This window comes from Myotis myotis, unplaced genomic scaffold (genome assembly GCF_014108235.1).
Source record: "Myotis myotis isolate mMyoMyo1 unplaced genomic scaffold, mMyoMyo1.p scaffold_m19_p_13, whole genome shotgun sequence".
NCBI classification, from domain to species: Eukaryota; Metazoa; Chordata; class Mammalia; order Chiroptera; family Vespertilionidae; genus Myotis; species Myotis myotis.
This window is the reverse complement of record NW_023416317.1, coordinates 14,822,603-14,843,963: the sequence shown is the minus strand read 5'-3', so window position 1 is coordinate 14,843,963 and position 21,361 is coordinate 14,822,603. Positions and strand designations below refer to the sequence as shown.

General features: G+C 39.7%; 1 protein-coding gene across 12 annotated transcripts in view; it reads left to right on the top strand.

The window, feature by feature from the left end:
- The window catches only part of CCDC66 (coiled-coil domain containing 66), a 75,697-nt gene that overhangs the window by 42,244 nt on the left and 12,092 nt on the right, over positions 1-21,361 (top strand). For 7 of the 12 annotated variants that reach the window (XM_036331867.1, XM_036331866.1, XM_036331869.1 and 4 more), the window contains 6 exons: positions 8,846-8,974; positions 10,974-11,203; positions 11,419-11,503; positions 13,955-14,116; positions 18,970-19,114; positions 19,590-19,721. In XM_036331867.1, coding sequence (XP_036187760.1) covers positions 8,846-8,974; positions 10,974-11,203; positions 11,419-11,503; positions 13,955-14,116; positions 18,970-19,114; positions 19,590-19,721 — 883 coding nt within the window. Of the gene's footprint in view, positions 1-8,845; positions 8,975-9,445; positions 9,503-10,973; positions 11,204-11,418; positions 11,504-13,954; positions 14,117-18,969; positions 19,115-19,589; positions 19,722-21,361 lie in introns of all 12 variants that reach the window. The other 5 variants (XM_036331876.1, XM_036331871.1, XM_036331875.1 and 2 more) reach the window with 4 other exon arrangements.

Sequence of the window (21,361 nt, the reverse complement as noted above, 5' to 3'; positions counted from 1 at the left end):
CCAGTAAAGACTGATTATTGGGGGCTACATCTACATTGGGTGAGTGATAGATGAGAGTACAGGTTCCTGTCCAGTTGGTGGGGAGACAGATGTATGTGTTCTCCCCACAGAGGAAGAAGGATCCCTGATCATGGAGACAAGCTGAAAGGTATTGAGAGAAGATGTGGACTAAAGGGTATGAGGTTCCCTTTCCTGGTTCCATGCTCCAAGCTGAGAGGGTAGTCCCCATGGCACTACCAATAAGGGGTGACAGATGAGTGGTTGAGATTTTATTGCAGTGAAAGTGGGATGGAATGCTAGAATGGGCTGTTATCCAAGGGAAAATAGAAAGGAAAGGAAAGGAAAGGAAAGGAAAGGAAAGGAAAGGAAAGGAAAGGAAAGGAAAGGAAAGGAAAGGAAAGGAGCAGTTGAAGCCTGGGGCCTGCTTGGTTGGACAAGAAGTAAAATGGACTGGTTGTAGGAAAGAACCATTGGCTTCTAGAGAGACCTGGTAGTCAACCCATTGGGACCAATGGCCATTTGGCAGTTCTTGGTTAACTGGTTAACAGTGGTGTTGCAAGCTGATGATGGGAGATGGCCTTTTGTTATATTGCCCTGTGAAATTGTAGCATAAAGGGGACTGGGCAATTAGTGGGGTGTGTACTTTGATAGGACCTGCGACTTGGAGGGAAGAAGGAGCTACTTTAGTAAGAGATAGAATATGAGTATAGAAAAGAAGGTAGGCTTGATTTGCCTGTGCTGTAGGATAATTACCTAGAAGGGTGTCTGCCTTTTCGAGAAATATAGTTCCCTTTTCCTTTTTATAAGCTAGAGAGTTTTCTGTCTGATTCCATCTCTTGATTGGTATAGTGGTGGTGGTATACACTGAAGAGGAGAGGGAAAGGCAGAGCCAGCAATTCCTGGCTAAGGAGGGTATGGGTAAGGTTAAGTGTTCCTTCAAGATGAGTGGAGGTGAGAAAGTTCCTTGTGGGTGTAGGAGAGGAGGGCTAGGATAGGATGAGAAGGAGAGCTAATTCATACTTCCAGGGTTGGGATTGTCCCAAGGCCTGTGGGGGGCGGGGAGGAGTGTATGTTTAGGATCTAGAAAGAAGGAAATCTCGTCCCATGGGTAATCGAAGTCCCCTTGTAGAAGGAAGTCCCATAGAAAGGTGAGAATCCTGATGTAAAGGGAGGGGGGACAGTAGCTAGGACCTGGAGGATTTGTATTGTGAGAGAAGGTGGGCTTCCGGGGAAGTCAGGGTTGGTAGGGTCAGTACATAGGGGGCACGTGCATGGGTGCTCACTCATTCGTCTTCTTCCTCTGGGATGTGGGCAAGTTGGAGTCTGATGGGCCCAATCTGGTGGCTGTAAAGTTAGGGGACTCCAGCTCATGTGATGGAGGTGTTCTGGGGATGGGTTTTAATCTGGAAAGGTGGAATCATGGGGTATATCCTGATAGTTTAGCTGCAGTTGGAGCAGTTAAGAGTACCTGATAAGGGCCTTGCCACGAGGGCTGTTAATTATTGATGGATTTCCTTTAGGAGGAGTAGGGGGGATGTCTCCTGTAAAAGTTGAGGGAAGACCTGATCAGCATGTTCTTCAGTAATTGTATGATGAGATTTAAAATGGGGACTTGGTCTCTGAGAGGGATCTCTGTGGAAGGGAAGTTTCCTAATAAGAAGGGTCTTCCATACATGAGTTCAAAGGGACTAAGAAAGGAGGGTGCATGGGGGGGATTGCCCTGATGTGCATAAGGGCTAGAGGTAGGAGAGTAGTTTAAGATTCTTTAGTTTTGAGAGTTAATTTAGTTAGATGAGACTTAATTAAGGAATTTGCCTTTTCTACCTTGCCTGAAGATTGTGGCTAGTGGGGGAGGGGGATGTAAGTTCCACTGGATGTTCAGAATAGAGGAGACCTGTTGAGTCATTTGAGGTATGAAAATAGGGTCATTATCTAATTGTAATGAGGTGGGTCAGACGTAGTGGGGAATGGCTTCTACCCAGCCTGAGACTGGGTTAAAAGATATTTGAGGATTAAAAGATAATTTGGTTCTTTTAATAGGGGGCATGCGAGTGAAATCAATTTTCCAGTCTTGTCCAGGGATTTGGCCCCTTGACTGATGAATGGGGAAAGAAGGAGGTCTAACCTGTCCTGGGGGAGATACTGAGTAATAAGCAGAACAGGTTTTGGTGATATCTTGCAGTAGGGAGACTAGGCTAGGACATGTGATGAAGGGGTTTAGGAGTTGTAAAAGCAGTCTTTCCTATATGTAGGTAATTATGAATAGCCCGTAAGATATCATAGGCCTGTTCCTGGGGAAGGATATATTTTCCCTGAAATTTTAACCATGGATCTTCCTGAGTGGCCCCAAGAGCTAATAGGGACTGAATTCCTCTGAAGTGTATTAGGGTGTTATATGAGGTATAGCTAATAGTTGGGGACATGGGGGGTTCCTCTGAGCCGCTGCCTTGGCTTCCTGGTCTGCTTTGTTATTTCCCTGTATTACGGATTCATTCCTGGCTTGGTATCCTTTGAAGTGTATGACTTTTAAGAAGGCTAGAAAAGGGGAGAGAGGCTCCTAAATACCAAGCAGGAAGACCTATTGAGACTTTCAGTGATAGTGTCAAGGACTGTGAATGAGCGGTGGAAATAAAGTCTAGGCTCAGATATAAGGCCTTAAGCAACAGGAGAGAGCCTGGGTGGGGCTGCTTTAGCTTACTAGGAGAGAAGGGGTCCCTTTGGACATTAGGTGATCAGGTCCTGACTTAATGGACAACATAAAACCTTCTACCTATTCACAGATAACCAGCTGTAGCCAAAAAGTAAACAACCAGCATTTACATTTATGAACACACTCTTACTTTTAAGAAAATATACATTCAACAAAGTACAAGAGGTCTTCTATAATAAAAACTAAGAGCAGGAGAATTAAAACTTGTCTAGCAATCAGTGTTTCAGTATTTTATGTTATTTAAAAATATTTAGATGTTTATCATTTAACCCAGCAATGCTCCAAAGACTTTAAGTTATTAAGACTTTGGAAAATTATGTATAGACATATGAGGCTGGAGAAAAGGCAGGGGGAGGAGGGAGCAGGCCCAGTAGCCTGTTCTAGGACTGCAGTTTCCAGGTTTCTAGCAGCTTGTATTTAAACTATCACATTTTTCCTTAGAGATAACATGCTAAGGTTTGGGTAATAATGAGTTCAACTTCTGATAGTAGCAGGACTGCTAAGTAAGCTTTTGCAGTTCTGTAGTAAAGACAGCTGTTCTTTGGGAAGAGGGGTTGAGAAGGTGCTGAGGTGAGAGCAGTTTTCAGAGTATTAAAGGGTGAGAATGCTGGCCTTGGAATCTAAAGGCTCAGTGAGGGGGGTCCCTTTGCCATGTCATGTCAGAGGAGCTTTGCGAGAAGGCTAAAGTTAGGAACTCAGAGGCGAGAGTACCCAGCGAGCCTGAGAGAAGAGGAGGGGACAGTCATGGAGGAGATAAGGCATTTACAGTCTAAGGATTGGCGCAGCTTTGTGGGGTGAGAGTGAAACTGAGGTAGGTCATTTGGGACAACTGGGTTTTATGAGGGGATGCATGGTATCCCTGGCCGGACACCGAGGGAGAGTGAGAAAAGAGTGAATGGGGGTATTTAGTAAGATGCCGTGTAGAGGTGATGTGGCTAATGACTGAGGGGCTAGTCTGTCAACCCCCATAATAGAGACTGAGGACAAGGGTCCCAGTGAACTTGGGGAGGGCAGAGTAAGTGGCTGCTGTGTCAGTTAAGACGAGATCGGCTTACCTGCCACCACAGTCGTTACCCGAGGCTCTGTCCTGGTGATGTAAGTCTGTGGGGCCCTGTCAGGGCCTGGGCAGCTTCTTCAGAGGCCAGTCCAAGGAGGTCTGGGGGTTCCAAACCGGATCCAGAGGGCTGCCGTGCTGGACTGGCTGAGGTCCGACCCAGAGGGGCCAGAGTACAGTCTGATTTCCAGTGGCCTTTCCTTCCGCACCTTGGGCAGGGCCCAGGCGGGGGTCTCGGGCTTGGGCAGAACTTGGCTCAGTGTCCTTCCTTGTTGCATTTGAAGCATGGGCCCAGAGGAGGCTGAGCCCCTGACTTACCCTGGGTTCAGGAGGAGGACTGGCACTTTGTTTGGGGTTCATGAGAGTGTTGGCTAGGAGCTAGAAGGATTCCTTCTGGGCCTCAGCCTTGGCCTGATCTCACCTTTGTTTTGGGATTTGGGTCTCCTTATCTCTATTATTAAAGACTTTAAAAGTCAGGTTAACGAGGTCTTGTCGAGCGGTTTGTGGACCTGTGTCTATTTGTCAAAGTTTGTGGCGTATGTTGGGAACTGATTGGTATTATAAAATGGGTGTTCAGAAGAAGGGCTCATTTGGGGAGGTGGAGTCTAAGGAGGTAAATTTCTGTAAGGCCTCCATGAGGAGGAAGAGACAGAGAGCTGGGTTTTCATCAGGGTCTTGAGTGATTTCACTAAGTTTGTCATAATTGACCACAATATCCTCAGTTCCTGCTGCCTCCCTCAGGTGTAGAATGGGGGCAGGAATAGAAGGGGCTGTTGAGGAAGGTGGTCTTTGGGTGGCAGGAGAGCAAGTGTTAGGTGGGAAAAGGCTGTTTTGGAGCATGCATTTTGGGGATTTGGGCTCTCAGGGGCTAGGGGAGATGGTGGTTGCTGGTTAGGAGGGTCTGGGTTTGGGGGATCTACTGCAGGTGAGGGAGGGGATGTGTAAGTGGTTAGAGGTTGGTGGTCTGCTGGGTCAAAAGTAGATTCAGAATTAGAAGTGTTAGGGAGGGGTATGATGTTTTGTGTGAAGGAGAAAGACCTGATGGGGAGAGCAGGACTGAGAGAGAGGATTGGGATTAAAGGGTGAAAAAGGCCCGGACGTAGGGAGTCTCTGACCATTTTCCATTGCAGTGACAGCAATTATCTAAATTGTGCAATGTGTTAAAATTAAAAGTGCTGTTTGAGACTTATTATCTAGTTTATATTGTGGCCAAGCAGTGTTACAAAATAAAATGAGTTGGTTGGGCATGATCTCGCTCGTGAGTGTGCAAAGGGAGTGTTGGCATGGCTCACGAGAGAGGAAAGGTGACAGACCACAAATCCACAGTTGACTATTTAGGGCCGGTGTCCCACTGCTAAACAAATCACCATGAGAAATGAGAGGTGACCCTCTGGACTGGGCGTCCCCAATCTAGAAGGACCCAAAGCAAAATGGCTGAGGAGTCTTCTGGTCTAGCACTAGGACTTTTGAGACAAGAGACTTTCGAGAAGTCAGTGAGAGAGAGAGGGCGGAAGACTCGAGACAAGGGAAATTGTGGAACGTCAGTCACTTAGAGAAGATTGACTGGTGTGAGATGGAGGGACAGCAATGGAGAAGGAGAGATTCCTGATCCAGCATCCTCCTTGGCTGGTTCGGGAGGGTCCTTAAGGGAGGGAGGCCTAATCAAGGCCAGCAACTGAGTCACCCGAGTAGGATTCAGAGGTAAGCCCAGGTCCAGCTGCCGCTGCCTACTGCTCTCCGAGTAGCAAACTCAGGATGATCAAAGCCGGATGGCTCCCTATCCCAGTGGAACCCTCCCAGGTTTCGGCACCAAATGTTAGGACTGCCGAAGGAGGAATGCATGAGGCCAAAAGGGGTAAAGAATTATGAATTTATTAGGTCATTTGGAAATCCAGATGAGCCGAGCCCTAAAATGGCATCAGCCCCCAAAGACGGGGAGTCAGAGGTTTTTAAAGGAATCTAGGTGGGCTTTTTCTGAGCAAGAATTCTCTGTGCAGGTCTGGATTCTGAGAAACTCCATAGGGGAGAGAGAATGGTCTTAGCAAGTGGAATGTGGTCTAAGCAAGTGGAATGTCCATTGTGAAGTGGCCTAAAGGTCAATTCCCGGGGGAAGGGTTATCGATTCAATTATTTGATCAGACCTAATAATATTTGCTCTCTATTTTTCTGTTTCAAATTAATGTTCACCAAGTGAGACTTTGGTGTTAATTTTATTTCAGGGTGGCGGCTGGGGGGAGAGAGGTCTTCCCCACATAGCCTGAAAATAGGCAAAGGGAAGTAAGAGACCTGTGAGGGTGGCAAGAAGGTTTCTGGGCCTAGATGATCAGTGGGGGAAGAATTCCCTGGAAAATCGACCAACCAGAATAGCAGACAAGTACCCTTGCTTGCCTGGGCTGGCTACGTTAACAAAATTATATATGCTCTCGCTTAAACCCAGTTCCTCACCATTTTCTTTCTCATCTTCCAGTGGATTTTTTTTTCGCCATTTTTTGGTTTTCCAACACACTTTTTCAACACCATCAGTTCTCTGGAATCCACCAAGCCTAAGGGGCGAGGGGGGGTTGGATCACCACATCCTACTGTCGTTGGGAGAGGCAGGACTGGGAAGCTGTTTCAGCCAGGAAGGCCAAAATCAAGAGTGAGGTGTAGGCCCGGCCATCATTGCTCAGTGGTTGAGCATTGACCTATGAACCAGGAGGTCACGGTTCCATTCCTTGTCAGGGCACATACCAGGGCTGTGGCTTGATCCCTAGTATGGGGTGTGCAGGAGGCAGCCGATCAATGATTCTCTCTCACTGATGTTCCTATCTCCCTGTCCCTTCCTCTCTGAAATAAAAACATATTTTTTAAAAAGATTGAGGTATAGAAAGTTGTAAAATAGAAAAAGTGGAGTTCGTGAATTGGTTTTGTTTTTGAGGTGTTTTGTGGGGGTTTTTTCAGTTCTGGATGGCTGTCATGAGGAATGTTTCCTTTGGTTTTAGCATGCTCCTCCTCCTCCCCTCCCCCTTGTTTTTTTTATTCAAGAGAATCTTCAGTCAATGGGATGGTCAGATCATACAGGTTGAGAACTCACTCCCCTCCAAGCATTTCATGAAAAAGCTGCTTATTAATCATGTAAACTATCACCAGGATGTGGAAAGTTTGACAAATCTTTTTAAATAAAAGAAGAAAAAAAGAATTCAACTGAAATGATTTATTCAGGTGGCAAGCAAGTGGGTGGTAATGGCTTTGTAAACATCCATGAATAAGAAATTGAAGACTGCCCTGAGCAGTGTACTCAGTTGGTTGGAGCATCATCCCATACACCAAAAGGTAGCAAGGCTTCGATCCCTGTTGGGGTGTGTGTGCGAGACAAAACTATCCATGTTTTTCTCTTTCTTAAAAAAAAAGAATCAATTAAAAAAATTTAAGACTTAATCCAGAGAGCTGATTATTAAATTTCCCACTCGGTTGTGTAAATATTTGTGTATAAGACATTTTTTTGAGCCATTTTAGGAATTTTCAAGGTATTTTTGATTTGTGCTAAATAATTTGCAGCTCCACTGAAATTTGAAACCAGATCTGGTTACATCAAACTTCAGAAACTGATTACAGAATTCTAAGGTGATACAGTGCCAATGCTGAGAATTTCTTACAAGGAGTTCAGAGGGCCCACATGTTTTTCTTTTCCATTTTGACCTCTAAAATAACATTTCTAGAGATAGAAGACTTGTTGAATCACTTACCTGAAGATAATCTTCCTTTTGAAGTTTCTCTTTTAGGCTTAAATAAATATGATGGCTTTTTTTTTTTTTAAATCTGTTAAAGATATGTAGGCGTACCTGAGATATTAAAAGATTTTATTTTTGTATAAATATATCCTTTTATGAAAGTAATTGTAAACTATGAGCTTTTGTCTTTATTTCTTGTATAAACAAGGGCAGATAGTAACATTTGGAGGTTTATTGCCATTGTATTCTGTCAAACTATTTGGAATTACGTCTTGCAGTTATTTCACAACAAAATGCTTGTTGCTTAGCTGTTGCATTTAAGGCAATTTGAGTAGAATACAGTACATTCTTTTCTTTTTGTTAGAGCATACTAACTCTCATAAGGTAAAGCAACAACAAATTTTTATAGTACTTTTTTATTTTTTGCTTTCTTAGAATTCAAAATTTAATCTGGACACTATAATAAGTTTTTTGATAATTCTACTTTTTTATTATCATTGATTTTTTTGAGAGTGGGAGGGAAAAAGGGAGGAAGGGAGAGAGAGAGAAACATCAATGTGAGAGACAAACATTGATTGGTTGTGTCCTGTATGTACCCCAACCAGGCATCGAACCCACAATTTGGGTATGTGCCCTGACTGGGAATTGAACCAATAACCTCTGGTGCACGGGATGACACTCAACCAACTGGGCCACATCAGTCACGGCACAATATGTTTTTCTTATTGAAATGACATAGATTGTGATAGGGCTATAGTAGCAGAAATGGAAAAGAAGGGCATCCTAGAAAAAGACATTACTATTCAATAGAGAAAGTTGGTCTCCTATCCTCCTGGCTCTGGATCCAAAGGCAATATTTTTTGTATTTTGAAGCCAAATGTAGAACAGTATTCATCTATTTTAAATTATCAATATAACTCCTTTCCAAATCTAAGTGAGACTATTTTAGGTTAGAATTTTGGAAACTATCATTGCTTTGGAGAAATAATTTTCTATTTTTTCATTAGAAAATTTCCTTTCCTTATACAGGGTAGGGTACAAGTAGGTTTACAGTTGTACGTATAGAAAATAATACAATAATTAATAATAATACAAGAATAAACTGTTTTTTTGTACTCAGAACTGTAAACCTACTTTCACCCACCCTGTATTTATCTTGTATCTTTTAGTATATGTTACAAATATGATTCTGAAAATCAAAACATATCTGCTTAATTCTTGTATACTAGAATTTTTTGTTTAAAATTATTTCTGTTCTTAGAAATAAATTTATTATATTAAATTTGTGTAAACTATGGTTAAGATTTGTAAATATAAAGTCGTTAGAAAAAAAAATCTGTACTTTAAATGGTATTGATGACTATTATTTAGGAAGCAGTCCTGCCAGAACACCCTTTCAGTGGTGTGAAACAAGAACAGAGCAAATGGATTGAAGAGTTGAACAAACAAATAGAAGATAACGGGCAAAGAAAAATAGAAGAAAAAATTGTATCTTCAAAGGTAGCTTACAAAGTTTTATGGATATAAATGGAAAAAATAATTTCAAAGTGAAAAAATTTTTTTCAATTACAGTTGACATTCAATATTACATTAGTTTCAGGTATACAGCATAGTGGTTAGACATTTATATAATTCATGAAGTGATTCTCCCTTGCCATAAGTGCAGTACCCACCTGGCACCATACATAGTTATTATATTATTAGAGGCCTGATGTACGAAATTCTGCAAGAGTGGGCCTTCCTTCCCCCGGCTGATGGCACCGGCTTCCCTTTGGCACCCAGAACCCAGGCTTCCCTCCAGCCGCCAGCAGGCCACCCGGGCTTCGTCCAAAAGGACGTCCGGTCTAATTAGCATATTATGCTTTTATTATTATAGATTGAATACTAGTATATTCCCTGTGCTGTCTTTTACACCCTGTAACTATTCTGTAACTGCCGATTTGTACTTATTAATCCCTTTATCTTTTTCACTTAGCTCCCAAATCCCCTCTCATCCGGCAACTGTCAGTCAGCTTGTTCTCTGTATCTGTGAGTCCATTTCTGTTTTGTTTTTTATTTTTGTTAATCCTCACCCAAGGATATTTTTTCCATTGATTTTTTTTATTTTTTATTTTTTGAGAGAGTGGAAGGGAGAGGGAAAGACAGAGAGAGAAACATTATTGTGAGAGAGACACATTGATTGGTTGCCTCCCACACACACCCCACCAGGGCCGGGGAGGAGCCTGCAACCGAGGTACGTGTCCTTGACTGGAATTGAACTCTGGACCCTTCTGTTTGCAGACTGATGCTCTACCCACTGAGCTAATCTGGGCTTTTTTTTTTTTTTTTTTTTTTTTTTTTTAATATTTGACAGCCCGACTGGTGTGGCTCAGTGGTTGAGCATTGACCTATGAACCAGGAGTTCAGGGTTCGATTCCAGGTCTGGGCACATGCCTGGGTTGTGTGCTCTATACTCAGTGTGGGGCATGCAGGAGGCAGCCAAACAATGATTCTCTCTCATCATTGATGTTTCTCTCTCTCTCTCCTTCTCCCTTCCTCTCTGAAATCAATAAAAATATATTTTTTTAAAAAATATTTCACGTATAAGAAATCATGTGGTATTTTTCTTTCTCTGTCTGACTTTATTTACTTAGCATAATACCCTCTAGGTTCATCCATGTTGTTGCAAATGGTAAAATTTCATTTTTTTTATGGCTGAGTATTGTCCTATTGTGTGTGTGTGTATGCGTGTATGCATATATATATGCATCTCTTCATATATATATAATATATATATTTATATACTATATATATATATATATATATATATATATATATATATATATATTTATATACCACATCATCTTTATCCAGTTGTCTGTTGATGGACATTTAGGTTGCTTCCATATCTGGTCTATTGTAAATAATGCAACAATGAACAGAGGGATGCATGTATCTTTCTGAATTAGTATTTTTTTATTTATTCAGATAAATACCCAGAAGTGGAACTGATGGGTCATAAGATAGTTCTGTTTTTAATTTTTTGAGGAACCGCCATACTTTTCCATAGTGGATGCACCAATTTACATTCCCACCAACAGTTCCCTTTCCCCCATATCCTCACCAACATTTGTTGTTTGTTGATTTATTGATGCTAGCCATTTTGACAGGTGTGAATTTCAAAGTTTTTAATCTTAAAGATATTCTGAAACTATTTGACAAGACTAGATTATATGAGTTATTCTACATTTATTCTTGTGACCCTTTCATTGATGCATTTAATACTGCATTTTGCATAGTTTCTTGTAACTTTTTAGAAATTTCCTAATTCTTTGAATTTCTCTTATTCTCCAAGCTATTTATCTAAATGTATATGGAATCAATACAAAAAGCAGTTTTGTTAATTTTTATGATGCTTATTCTGCATGGTGACTTAGAAATCATGTTTGATTGTCATTTAAGATTTTATATGTGAGAACAATTGGAAACATTCTTAGCAATTCTTATTTGTCATAATTAGGGTGAGGAACATGACAGATGGGCAGTGCATTTTGATTCTCAGTCTCAGCTGTCCTCTCGGTCAACATACAAACAACCAGAGTACTTCTGTATCTCTCCGGACCCTCAGGAGCTGGCTGATGTCAGCAGTGTTTATACACCTACAACTGGAAGCCAGATTGAACCTTTAGAAGAGGAGTATATAGCAAAACCTGTTAGAGGTGTAGCAATCCCAAACAGTCAAAAAACAAAGTAAGTTTATACTTCAGTATTTATTGATGTTTTAAAAAGTATGCTTTTTTAGGACTTATTATATTTATAGTATTTCAGTTGATATTCTATTTCAGGTTTGGTATTTTTCTGTAAAGTAGAAATGATTATAGATATATTCCAAACAAAAATGATTTAGTATCTTGTTAAATTCATATTTTGGTGGTTTTAAATAGCTAATGTATCTATCTTGCCAGCTTTCTCCGTTCTATGACTGCTCTCTTGGACCCAGCTCAAATTGAAGAACGAGACAAGCGGCGACAAAAACAGTTAGAACATCAGGTATTGCATTGTAAAGTATTGTTCTTTGCCTTATTTATGGCCAATAGATACCTAAGTAAATGGAAATTAAAAATTCATTATAAACTTACAGCATTGGCCCTGTCCAATCCCTTGATCAATCTAATCCCTACTCCAACTGGTATTATATTAGGTTAATACTCATAGTACAGCTACCTGCTTTCCAGAAGGGAAGATTTTTAAAAATATGTTTTTATTGATGTTAGACACAGAGGAAGACAGAGGGGGAGGGAGAGAGAAACACTGATAGGCTGCCTCCTATATGTCTTCTACTGGGGATCGAGCCCACAACCCGGGCATCTGCCTTTCCTGGGAATCAAACCAGTAACATCTTGGTATATGGGATGATGCTCAACCAACTGAACCATACCGGCTGGCAGAAGGGAAGAATTTTTTTTTAAGCAGGAGAAAAGCATATAGATAGATTTATTTATTTATTTATAATATATCTTTTATTGATGATACTATTACAGATATCTACCATTTTCCTCCTCCCAGCCCCTCCCCACACCCCCAGGCCTTCACTACTCTGTTGCCTGTGTCCATGCATATCGATATCTATAAAAGGTTAATATGTTAAGTGTCCCTCTGGCTATGAAGTGTACTGACCACCAGGGGTAGACACTCAATGCAGGAGCTGCTGTGACGTGCACTGGTCATTTACAAAGAGACGGCACCACAGACCTGGTGCCGACAAAGCAATACTCGGCTTCCCCCAAGTAGGACACAGGCCCTGCCACCACCCTGGAGTGACAGCCCACCAAATCGCAGCCAATGCTGCCAAGACTCCATGGCACAAAATGCGGCCCACAGCCCAGCCCAGCCTGGAAACAGTGGCTGTGGGCACTGGGTAGTGACATAATGTAGCAACGCCCGTCTTCCTCTCCCTAGTGACAGGCCATCTTACCTAATAGACAAACATGTAAATTGACCGTCCCTCCACTACGCTCACCAGCGAATCAGGAGAATATGCAAATTAACCCAACAAAGATGGTGGTTAATTTGCATACGCAGGTGTGGAGCGAAGACTGCAGGCTCCGGCCGGAGCAGCGAAGACTGAAGGCTGAAGAGGCTTCGCTTCTCGGCTGCAGCCGGAGCGAAGGCCTGGGTCCCGGGTGCCAGAGGAAAACCGGTGTCAGCAGCCAGGGGATGGAAGGCCTATTGCATGAATCTCTTTGTGCAACGGGTCTCTAGTTTAACAATAATCGGCACCATGGACCTGGCACCCACAGAGCAACACTTGGCTTCCCCCAAGTGGGACACAGCCCCGCCACCACCTGGAGCGACACCCCAACAAATCGCAGCTGACGCTGCCGAGACCCGATGGTGCAAAATATGACCCCCAGCCCAGCCTGGAAATAGTCGCTGTGGGCACCTCATGTAGCAATGCCTGGCTTCTTATCCCTAGTGACTAGCCTCCTTGCAGTTTCTTCAGCCCAGGAACATGACTTGTATAATAGCCAGGTGGAAACATTTTACACTTTAATCAAATATCTGTGAAGCGTTTTCACATGTCTCATCTCATTTGATCCTCACAGAAGGCCTGGAGTAGGTAGATAGGAGACTCGGTGGAATCCTATTTTCATTAGCCAGAAAACGGAGATTTAGAAACTTGACCCAACTGAAAAGAAGTAAGAAATGGTGGACCTTGAAAATGACTTCAGGTTTTCTGACTGCGCAGAATATAGTCAAACACTGCTGCAGTTAAGTATTTTACTCTTTGTTCTCCCTGCGTGATCTACAATAATAATCTTTGTGTTGATATTTACTGCTGTGTTGCTGAAAATTACCTGAAAGAGAAGTTGGGGTGCTTCACTGGGCTGGAAAAAGTTTAACTAAATCAGAAAGCAGGTCTAATTAAGCAAGTTTAATTTATATATATAAGAGGCTTAGTTGACTCCCGCATGCATGATACAGACAAAGCTCTCGGTGGCACCAATCACACATGTGTTTCAATCTGTCATTTGTTGATCGTGAATTTGGTTAACACTTATGTTGTAGAGAAAGGGCAAATAGCGATATCAAAATATTGTAATTAATTTCCTTTCGATGTGCACAAATTCGTGCACTGGGCCACTAGTAAGTATATAAGTTCTTTGGTTTATCTCTTCTCTTTGGGTCTTATTTTGTTAATCAATTCATTTTGTTCATTAGATTCCACAAATAAGTGAGATCATGTGATATTTGCCTTTCTCAGATTGGCTTAATATTTTGAGAAGATTTTTAATATATAGATTGCATATATGAAATGGTACTAAATCTTAAGTTAATATTGGATATTTTTCGTTCTCCTGAATTCCGTCAGAATGAGAATTACTTTCTGTATACTGATAAACTTATTTGTTTTGGTGTTTGGTTTAGAAACACCAAAGCAAATGCATCCTGGGTTTTTTTAAGTTTGTGGCAGTGATTTATATGATTATTTATGTCTAGAAAGCCATCTCTGCTCAGGTAGAAGAAAAGCGTAGGAAGAAGCAGTTGCAAGAAGAGCAAAGAAAGAAGGAAGAACAAGAAGAGGAGCTTCGCCTAGCACGGGAACGAGAAGAGATGCAGAAACAGTATGAAGAAGACATACTTAAGCAAAAACAAAAGGAAGTAGGTATTTATATTCTAACTGTAATATTTTAGAGTAAAAGTGGATGTGTTCTTAAAGTAAAAATAACCGAAAGTTAAACATTTTCATGTATTTTGAAATTGTAAAGCTTTATGGGGAAACATTAAAGATTTGCATAAAGAAAGTTATGAAAGTTAAGGAGCATTCTGGAGAAGGTTTTATTTCAAATGATTAGTGATTAGTTCACAAATGTTATATTGCTTGGGTTTTTTTCTCCACTAAGAAGGAAGTCAAGATGAGTTGTTATAGCACAAAACAAAAATTATCCACGTGCTTGGTCTTGAAATGTTTCTAAGTGATTTTTAATATATTAATGTTCTAGAAATGTTAAGAAAATGATTGGCCTTTTTGTCTGTATTCTCTGGTGAATAGGAGCATTTATATGTAGAGTGATTGACAGGGATTGATAATACAGTTTGTTGCTATGTTAGAGGTTTCCTCTGTGCTAATTAAGGGTCTTTTAAAAAGACTAGATATCCAAAAAATAAATACGTGAAAATAAAAAGAGTAGATATCTGGTTGGCTTGGAGAATTGCTATATTAAATGGTACAGACAGTATAGGTATGGTGGTGTCAAGCTGAGTTGACAAAGAGCAACTCATACATTGACATCAATTACCAAAGATTCTTGAGGTTTACAAAGTAGAACATAGAGCACTTCCTTTGGAGTAGGGAGGTGGGGCTGAAAGCCAACATTTCTTGCCTTTTGCACTTGCAGCCTTCAAAATTAGTGAAGGGACACATGGTCTGGGTTCTGATTTCATTATGTTGAATAGGCTGAGTCAACTACTATGAAATAGTTAACTATGTGGTGTTTTTTCATGTATAGCTATATACATGAAAAAAATCAAAGTATCTTTTGCTTGAATTGCAATAAATGCCCATAAGATTTGTGTTTTACCTCTTAGTAATCTATTTTTAATCTTAATAGAATTCTGATGGAATTGACCATTGGTTTAGAAACTTTGAAAGCTTTATTAGTATAAATTGAATGTAAACTAGTTCTTATATTTGTGGTCTAACGAAGCTGTAGAAAAAGTTTAAACTTCTGGTCAAGATGTTGGAGTAGGTAAATGTGCTCATCTCCTCCCACGATTACATCCAAATTACAGCTAAACTGCAGAACAGCTATCATTGATTATCACCTGAAGTCTAGCTGAACAGAAGTCTTATAACTAAGGATATACAGAAGAAGCCACGTGGAGACTGGTAGGAAGCACAGAGATGTGGATCTGGCTGTTTCCACACCTGCATGTAGTGGTTAAAAATTGAGAGGGATGTCTCAGCTGCAGAGGTCCCCCTGAGGAGCGAGGAGTCCCAGCTCCATAGCAGGCTCCCCAGCCCAGGGTTCCATTGCCAGGAAGAGAAGTCCCCCCTAACTTTGACTTCAAAACCAGCAGAGATTGTGGAGTAAGATGGAGGTGTCCTAGAGTGCACAGACTTACTTGCTGACAGTCACTCACTCTGATCTTCAGCTCTGGGGCAGCAACTTGAAAAGCTCAGTGGACATATGGAGTAGAACTGAATTGTCTGGCTTCAGGCCAAGGGTTGTATGGTCAGCTTTCTCCTAGACTTAAGTGCTGGCAGAAGCCATTGTTTCTTTGTTGTGCCCAACCCACACCCAGCCTGCAGGCTTAAGCGATGCCAGATCTGACTATTCATCATTCTGGCTAATAGCAGTCATCCCATCTATTGATTCCCTGATACCCTGCCCCACCCAACTTTTGGGCCCACCCAAGTTGCTTCCAGTGGCTTTTCCATACAAACAGCCTGTCTTAGCTCATGCCTCAGACAGTCCTGAAATCTCAAGGGTTCACAAACTCCAGATAAGTAACATCGGGCCTCAATGTGTTCTGTATCTCTTGCTAGGCAGCCCCAACTCTGGCACTAGTGGCAGCTTGCCTCAGCTCATAGCTTAGCCTCTCCCACATACCACCAAGCCCAGCATCAATGGCAACCATCCTCAGGTCACTTTGTCTTATACCAAGTGGCCCCGGGCAGGGCATAGGCAGTAGCCTACCTTGGCTGCACCAGAGCCTCTCCTAAGATGCTCCAGAACAAATACACCCAGTGCCAGCTTCAGACCACACCAGAGTACCACGCAATCACCTCCACAAAGGATACACCGAAACGGTAGACTCTGCAGGCACCAGAGCCTTGATAAAATTAGGGAAAATCCCTGCACAAGAGTTCCTGTGCTGTAAACAAGGCCAGCCTTCACAACCAGTCAGCCTGAGGGTCAATTCCACAGAACACACAACCCACACATAGGACCAGGTAGATTGAGCCAGTCAGTACCATAGGACACCTATTACATAAGGCCACTGTACTAAGACTGGGAGACATAGCAGTTCTACATAATACATATAAATAAATGCAGGAAGGCAGGCAAATGAGGAGACTAAGAACCATGTCCCAAATGAAAGAACAGAACAAAATACCAGAAAACTAATTAAATAAAATGGAGACATGCAGTCTACGAGATGTAGAGTTCAAAACACTCGTTATAAGGATGATCAGTGAAATTCAGGGAAGAATGAATAGTTAGATTATCTCAGTGAGAACTTCAACAAAGAGACAGGAAACATAAAAATGGAGATAGAAAATATAAAAAAAGAGCCAATCAGATGTGCAGAATACAATGACTGAAATGAAGAATATATTCAAGGGAATCAATAATAGTTTAAATGAAGCAGAGATTTGGAAGATAAAGTAGCAGAAAATCAGAACAGCAACAAGAAAAAAAATCCCCAAAAATGAGGCTACATTAAGGGGTCTCTGGGACTACTTCAATCATACTAACATTCTTAACACAGGAGTACTAGAAGGGGAAGAGAGAGCAAGGAACTGGAAATCTATTTAAAGAAATAATGATGGGAAATTTTCCTAAACTGGTGAAGAATATAGACATACAAGCCCAGGAAGCACTGAGAGTCCTAAACAAGATGAACCCAAAGAGGACCACACCAAGACACATCATAATTAAAATGTCAAAGGTTAAAGACAAAGAATCTTTAAATCAGCAAGACAAAATCAGTTAATTACGTACAAAGGAGCTACCACAAACCGTCAGCCGATTTCTCAAGGAAACTGGTAGGCCAGAAGGGATTGGTATGAAATATTTAAAGTGATGAAAAGCAAGGACCTACAACCAAGATTACTTTATCTAGCAAAGCTGTCATTTAGAATCAAAGGACAATTAAAGAGCTTGCCAGATAAGAAAAGGCTAAAGGCATTCATCATCAAACCAGTATTACAAGAAATGTTCAAGGGACATCGAACATTTGTAATTCAAAAGACAAAAAATAAAAATATAAAACATGAGTAACTACATACCTACCAATAGTTACTTTAAATGAAAATCAATTAAATGCTCCAAATGAAAGAAATAGGGTGGCTGAATGGATAAGAAAACAAGATCCATACATATACTACATACAGGAGACCCGCTTCAGCTAGGAAGACACAGACTGAAAATAAAGCAATGAAAAAAGATATTTCATGCACTGGAAACAGCAAAAAAACTGGGGTAGCAATATTTATATCAGACAAAATAGACTATAAAACAAAGGCTATAGCAAGAGACAAAGAAGGACCCAGCAATTCCACTTCTGGGTATTTATCTGAAGAAACCCCAAACACTGATTCATGAAGACATATATATCCCTATGCTCATTGCAACATTATTTACAGCAGCCAAGATATGGAATTAAACTAAGTGTCCATTAATAGACAAATGTGTAAAACAGGTGGTACATATGTACAATGGAATATTACTAAGTCACAAATAAAGAATGGAATCTTGCCATCTCCAACAACATGGAATTGATGTAGAGGGAATTATGCTAAATGAAGTGAGTGAGTAAGAGAAAAGTCAATACCATGATTTCACTTGCATGTGGAATCTAAAAACCAAAATAAACAGCACATAGAGAGACTCATAGATAAAGAGATAATTTTGATGGTTTGGCAGATGGAGAGGAGGGTTAGGTGAAAAAGGGGAATGGTTTAAGATGTGCAAATTGCCAGTCATAAAAACAGTCATGGGGATGTAAAGTACAGCAGTGGGAATATGGTCAATAATATTGTAATGTCTATGTGGTGTCAGATGGGTAGGTACTACTAGACTTGTTGGTATGTTGTAAGTATATAAATGTCTAGTCACTATGTTGTACTCCTGAAAGTAATATAATATTGTATGTCAACTCTAATTGAAAAATAGCCTGGCCAGTGTGCCTTAAATGGTTGAGCGTTGACCTATGAACCAGGAGGTCACGGTTCGATTCCTAGTCAGGGCATATGCCTGAGTTGTGGGCTCTATTCCCCATGGGGGTCATGCGGGAGGCAGCCAATCAGTGATTCTCTCTCACTGATGTTTCTAGCTCTCTTTCTCCCTTCCTTTCTGAAATCAATAATAATAATCTTAAAAAATTAAAATTGTATAAACCAACAACAAAAAAGACAAAAACCCAATGGAAGAATGAGCAAAAGTCTGGAACAGGTACTTTACCACTTTACAGAAGAAAAACAGCCAGTGAATATTTAAAAATAGCTCAGTCCCATTTGTTATCAGTGAAATGTAAATTAAAACCACAATGAAATGCCATTTTATATCTACCAGAGTGACTGAAATTAAAGACTGACTGCTTTAAAAAAACAGATATTAAAATGTAAGCTACCAAAGGGAAGGAATTTTCTCTGTTGACTCTTCTAGTATCTTGAATACAACTGGGTACATAGAAGGAGCTTAGAAAATATCTACTGAGAGAGAATATTTAAGTTTGTATGTGTTTGGTAATTTACTTAATACATTTCTTTACTTTAATATTGATAGGAAATTATAACTGTCAAGACAAATGAACTCTTCCAGACAGTGCAGAGAGCACAGGAGCTGGCACAGAGACTAAAGCAAGAACAGAGGATCCGAGAATTGGCTCAAAAGGGACATGACCCTTCTAGGCTGATTAAAAATCTTGGCGGTAAATACTTAACTAGAATTCTATTTGTAATATTTTTTGAAGTTGATTTTAAATAATTGACTATTTTTAATACTTTTAACACAACTATTAATTAAATATTTTTAAAAGAATTTTAGACCTTGAACTAATGTATCTTTATAATACGCATTTTATTTGGGAAATTGTCTTAAGAGTACAACTAAATAATAATATACTTTTCATATATGTTTTTTTATTTTGCTCAGAGTATGTAAAGTGAATATTTTGTACCTATTTTTATCGAGACATCTATTGAGTAGTCTCCCTATATTCAAGAAGGGATTAGAATGAAGGTAACTTTTTATAAGAAACATTAGGCTAGCCCTTCTAAATTATTTTGCATTGTTCATATTGATTAATTAAAGACTTGCGCATAGTTACTGCTACTCATAATTTCTATTAATATTCCTGAACTATTATGTTATCACAAAATTTATTTCTCTTCCATTTGATACAGTTCAAGTGGAATTTAATGAATCTACTAAGAACATTTCAAATTCAAGACATGGCTTGGATGAAGTCAGTGGTAAAATGAACACCTGTATCAATTCTACGAACTCTCCTAAGAAGGATACTGGTGTGCAAACAGGTATTTGTTTAGAAATTGTTATTTGGTTTAAATTTTACTTAAGATTAAAGTCATAATTGTAATTAAGTTCAAGTAATTTAAAGTTTAATAATTTAAGGAAGTCAAAGTTTTTGGTAAGTTAAAAAGTAAAAGGATCTCTTGGTTTTTCACTTCTTTATAACAATTTTATTGAGATATAATCCCATAGTATAAAATGAAACCTTTTTATAAACTAGTGTTTTTTAAAGAGTACAGTTCAGTTTTTGTATTGAGTTGTATAACCATCATCACAATGAATTTTAGAACATTTTTATCGCTCTAAAAAGAAACCCAGTACCCATCAGCAGTCATTCCATTTCCTCCCTCCTCTCCATGTCTAGGCAACCACTAATCTACTTTCTAGCTCTAGATTTGCCTATTCCAGACATTTCATATAATTGGAATCATACCTAATGTGTGGTCTTTTTGTGTCTGGGTTTTTTTTTTCACTTTATCATAATGTTTTAAAGTTCATCCATGTTGTGTTATGGGTTAATACTTCATTTTCTTTTATTACTGAAAAATACTCATTTTATGAATTTCCTATAATTTGTTTATTCCTTCATTAGTTGATGGGCATTTGGGTTACTTCTACTTTTTGGCTATTATGAGTATACTGCTATGAACATTCATGTGCAAGTTATTATGTAGAGATATACTTGCAGGTGTCTTGGGAGAGATGAATAGCATTGCTAAGCCATATAGTAACTGTATGTTTAGCATTTTGAGGAACTATCAAACTGTTTTCCAGAATACTTGTACCATTTTATATTTCCACATCTGCAGTGTATGAGGGTTCCAATTACTCTATATCTTTGTTCACAATTATAATTGTGAACTAATGATATTGAGTAACTAATTATGTTGAGCATGTTTTTACATGCTCATTTAAAAGTTTTACATAGTAATAAGGTAATATCCATGTTAGGTGGGTACCATTATCATAGGTCTTCATGCTTACATGAATTCTTTCAGGCCTCTACCTATCTATCTCAAAAATCGTTTTTTCTGTTTTTAAAATAACTTTCTGCTCTCTTTACCTTTTTTTTCAATTGATGTATAACTGACATGTATATTAGTTTCAGGTGTACAACATCATGATTTAAAAATTTTATATTTTTGAAATGATCACAAGAACATTTAGCACCATAGTTAAAACTTTTTCTTTTCATGAGATCTTTTAAGATTTATGCTTTTAGCAACTTGCAAATATTCAATATGGTATTTTTAATACAATTGACCATTGAACAACATGGGTTTGAATTGCACTGGTCCAGTTATATGTGGGTTTTTTCTAATTGACTTGTGTAGCTCCATTGATCCACACAGTTTCAAACCTGTGTTGTTCAAGGGTTACTCTGCTGCCAGAAATCTGAATATGCAGGGCCAACTGAAGTTATATGTGGATTTTCAATTTTGCTGGAAGTTGATGCCTCTAACCTTCACACTGTTGAATGGTCAGCTGTAGTTACCATGATGTAAGTTATGTCTCCATGTCTTATTGTATAGCTGGTAGCTTGTTTGTTTTGACCCTTCTTTCACCCACTTCCTCTACCACACCAACTGTTCTCTATATCTATGCGTTTGTTTTTTTGTTTCCACATATAAGTGAGATTATTAGT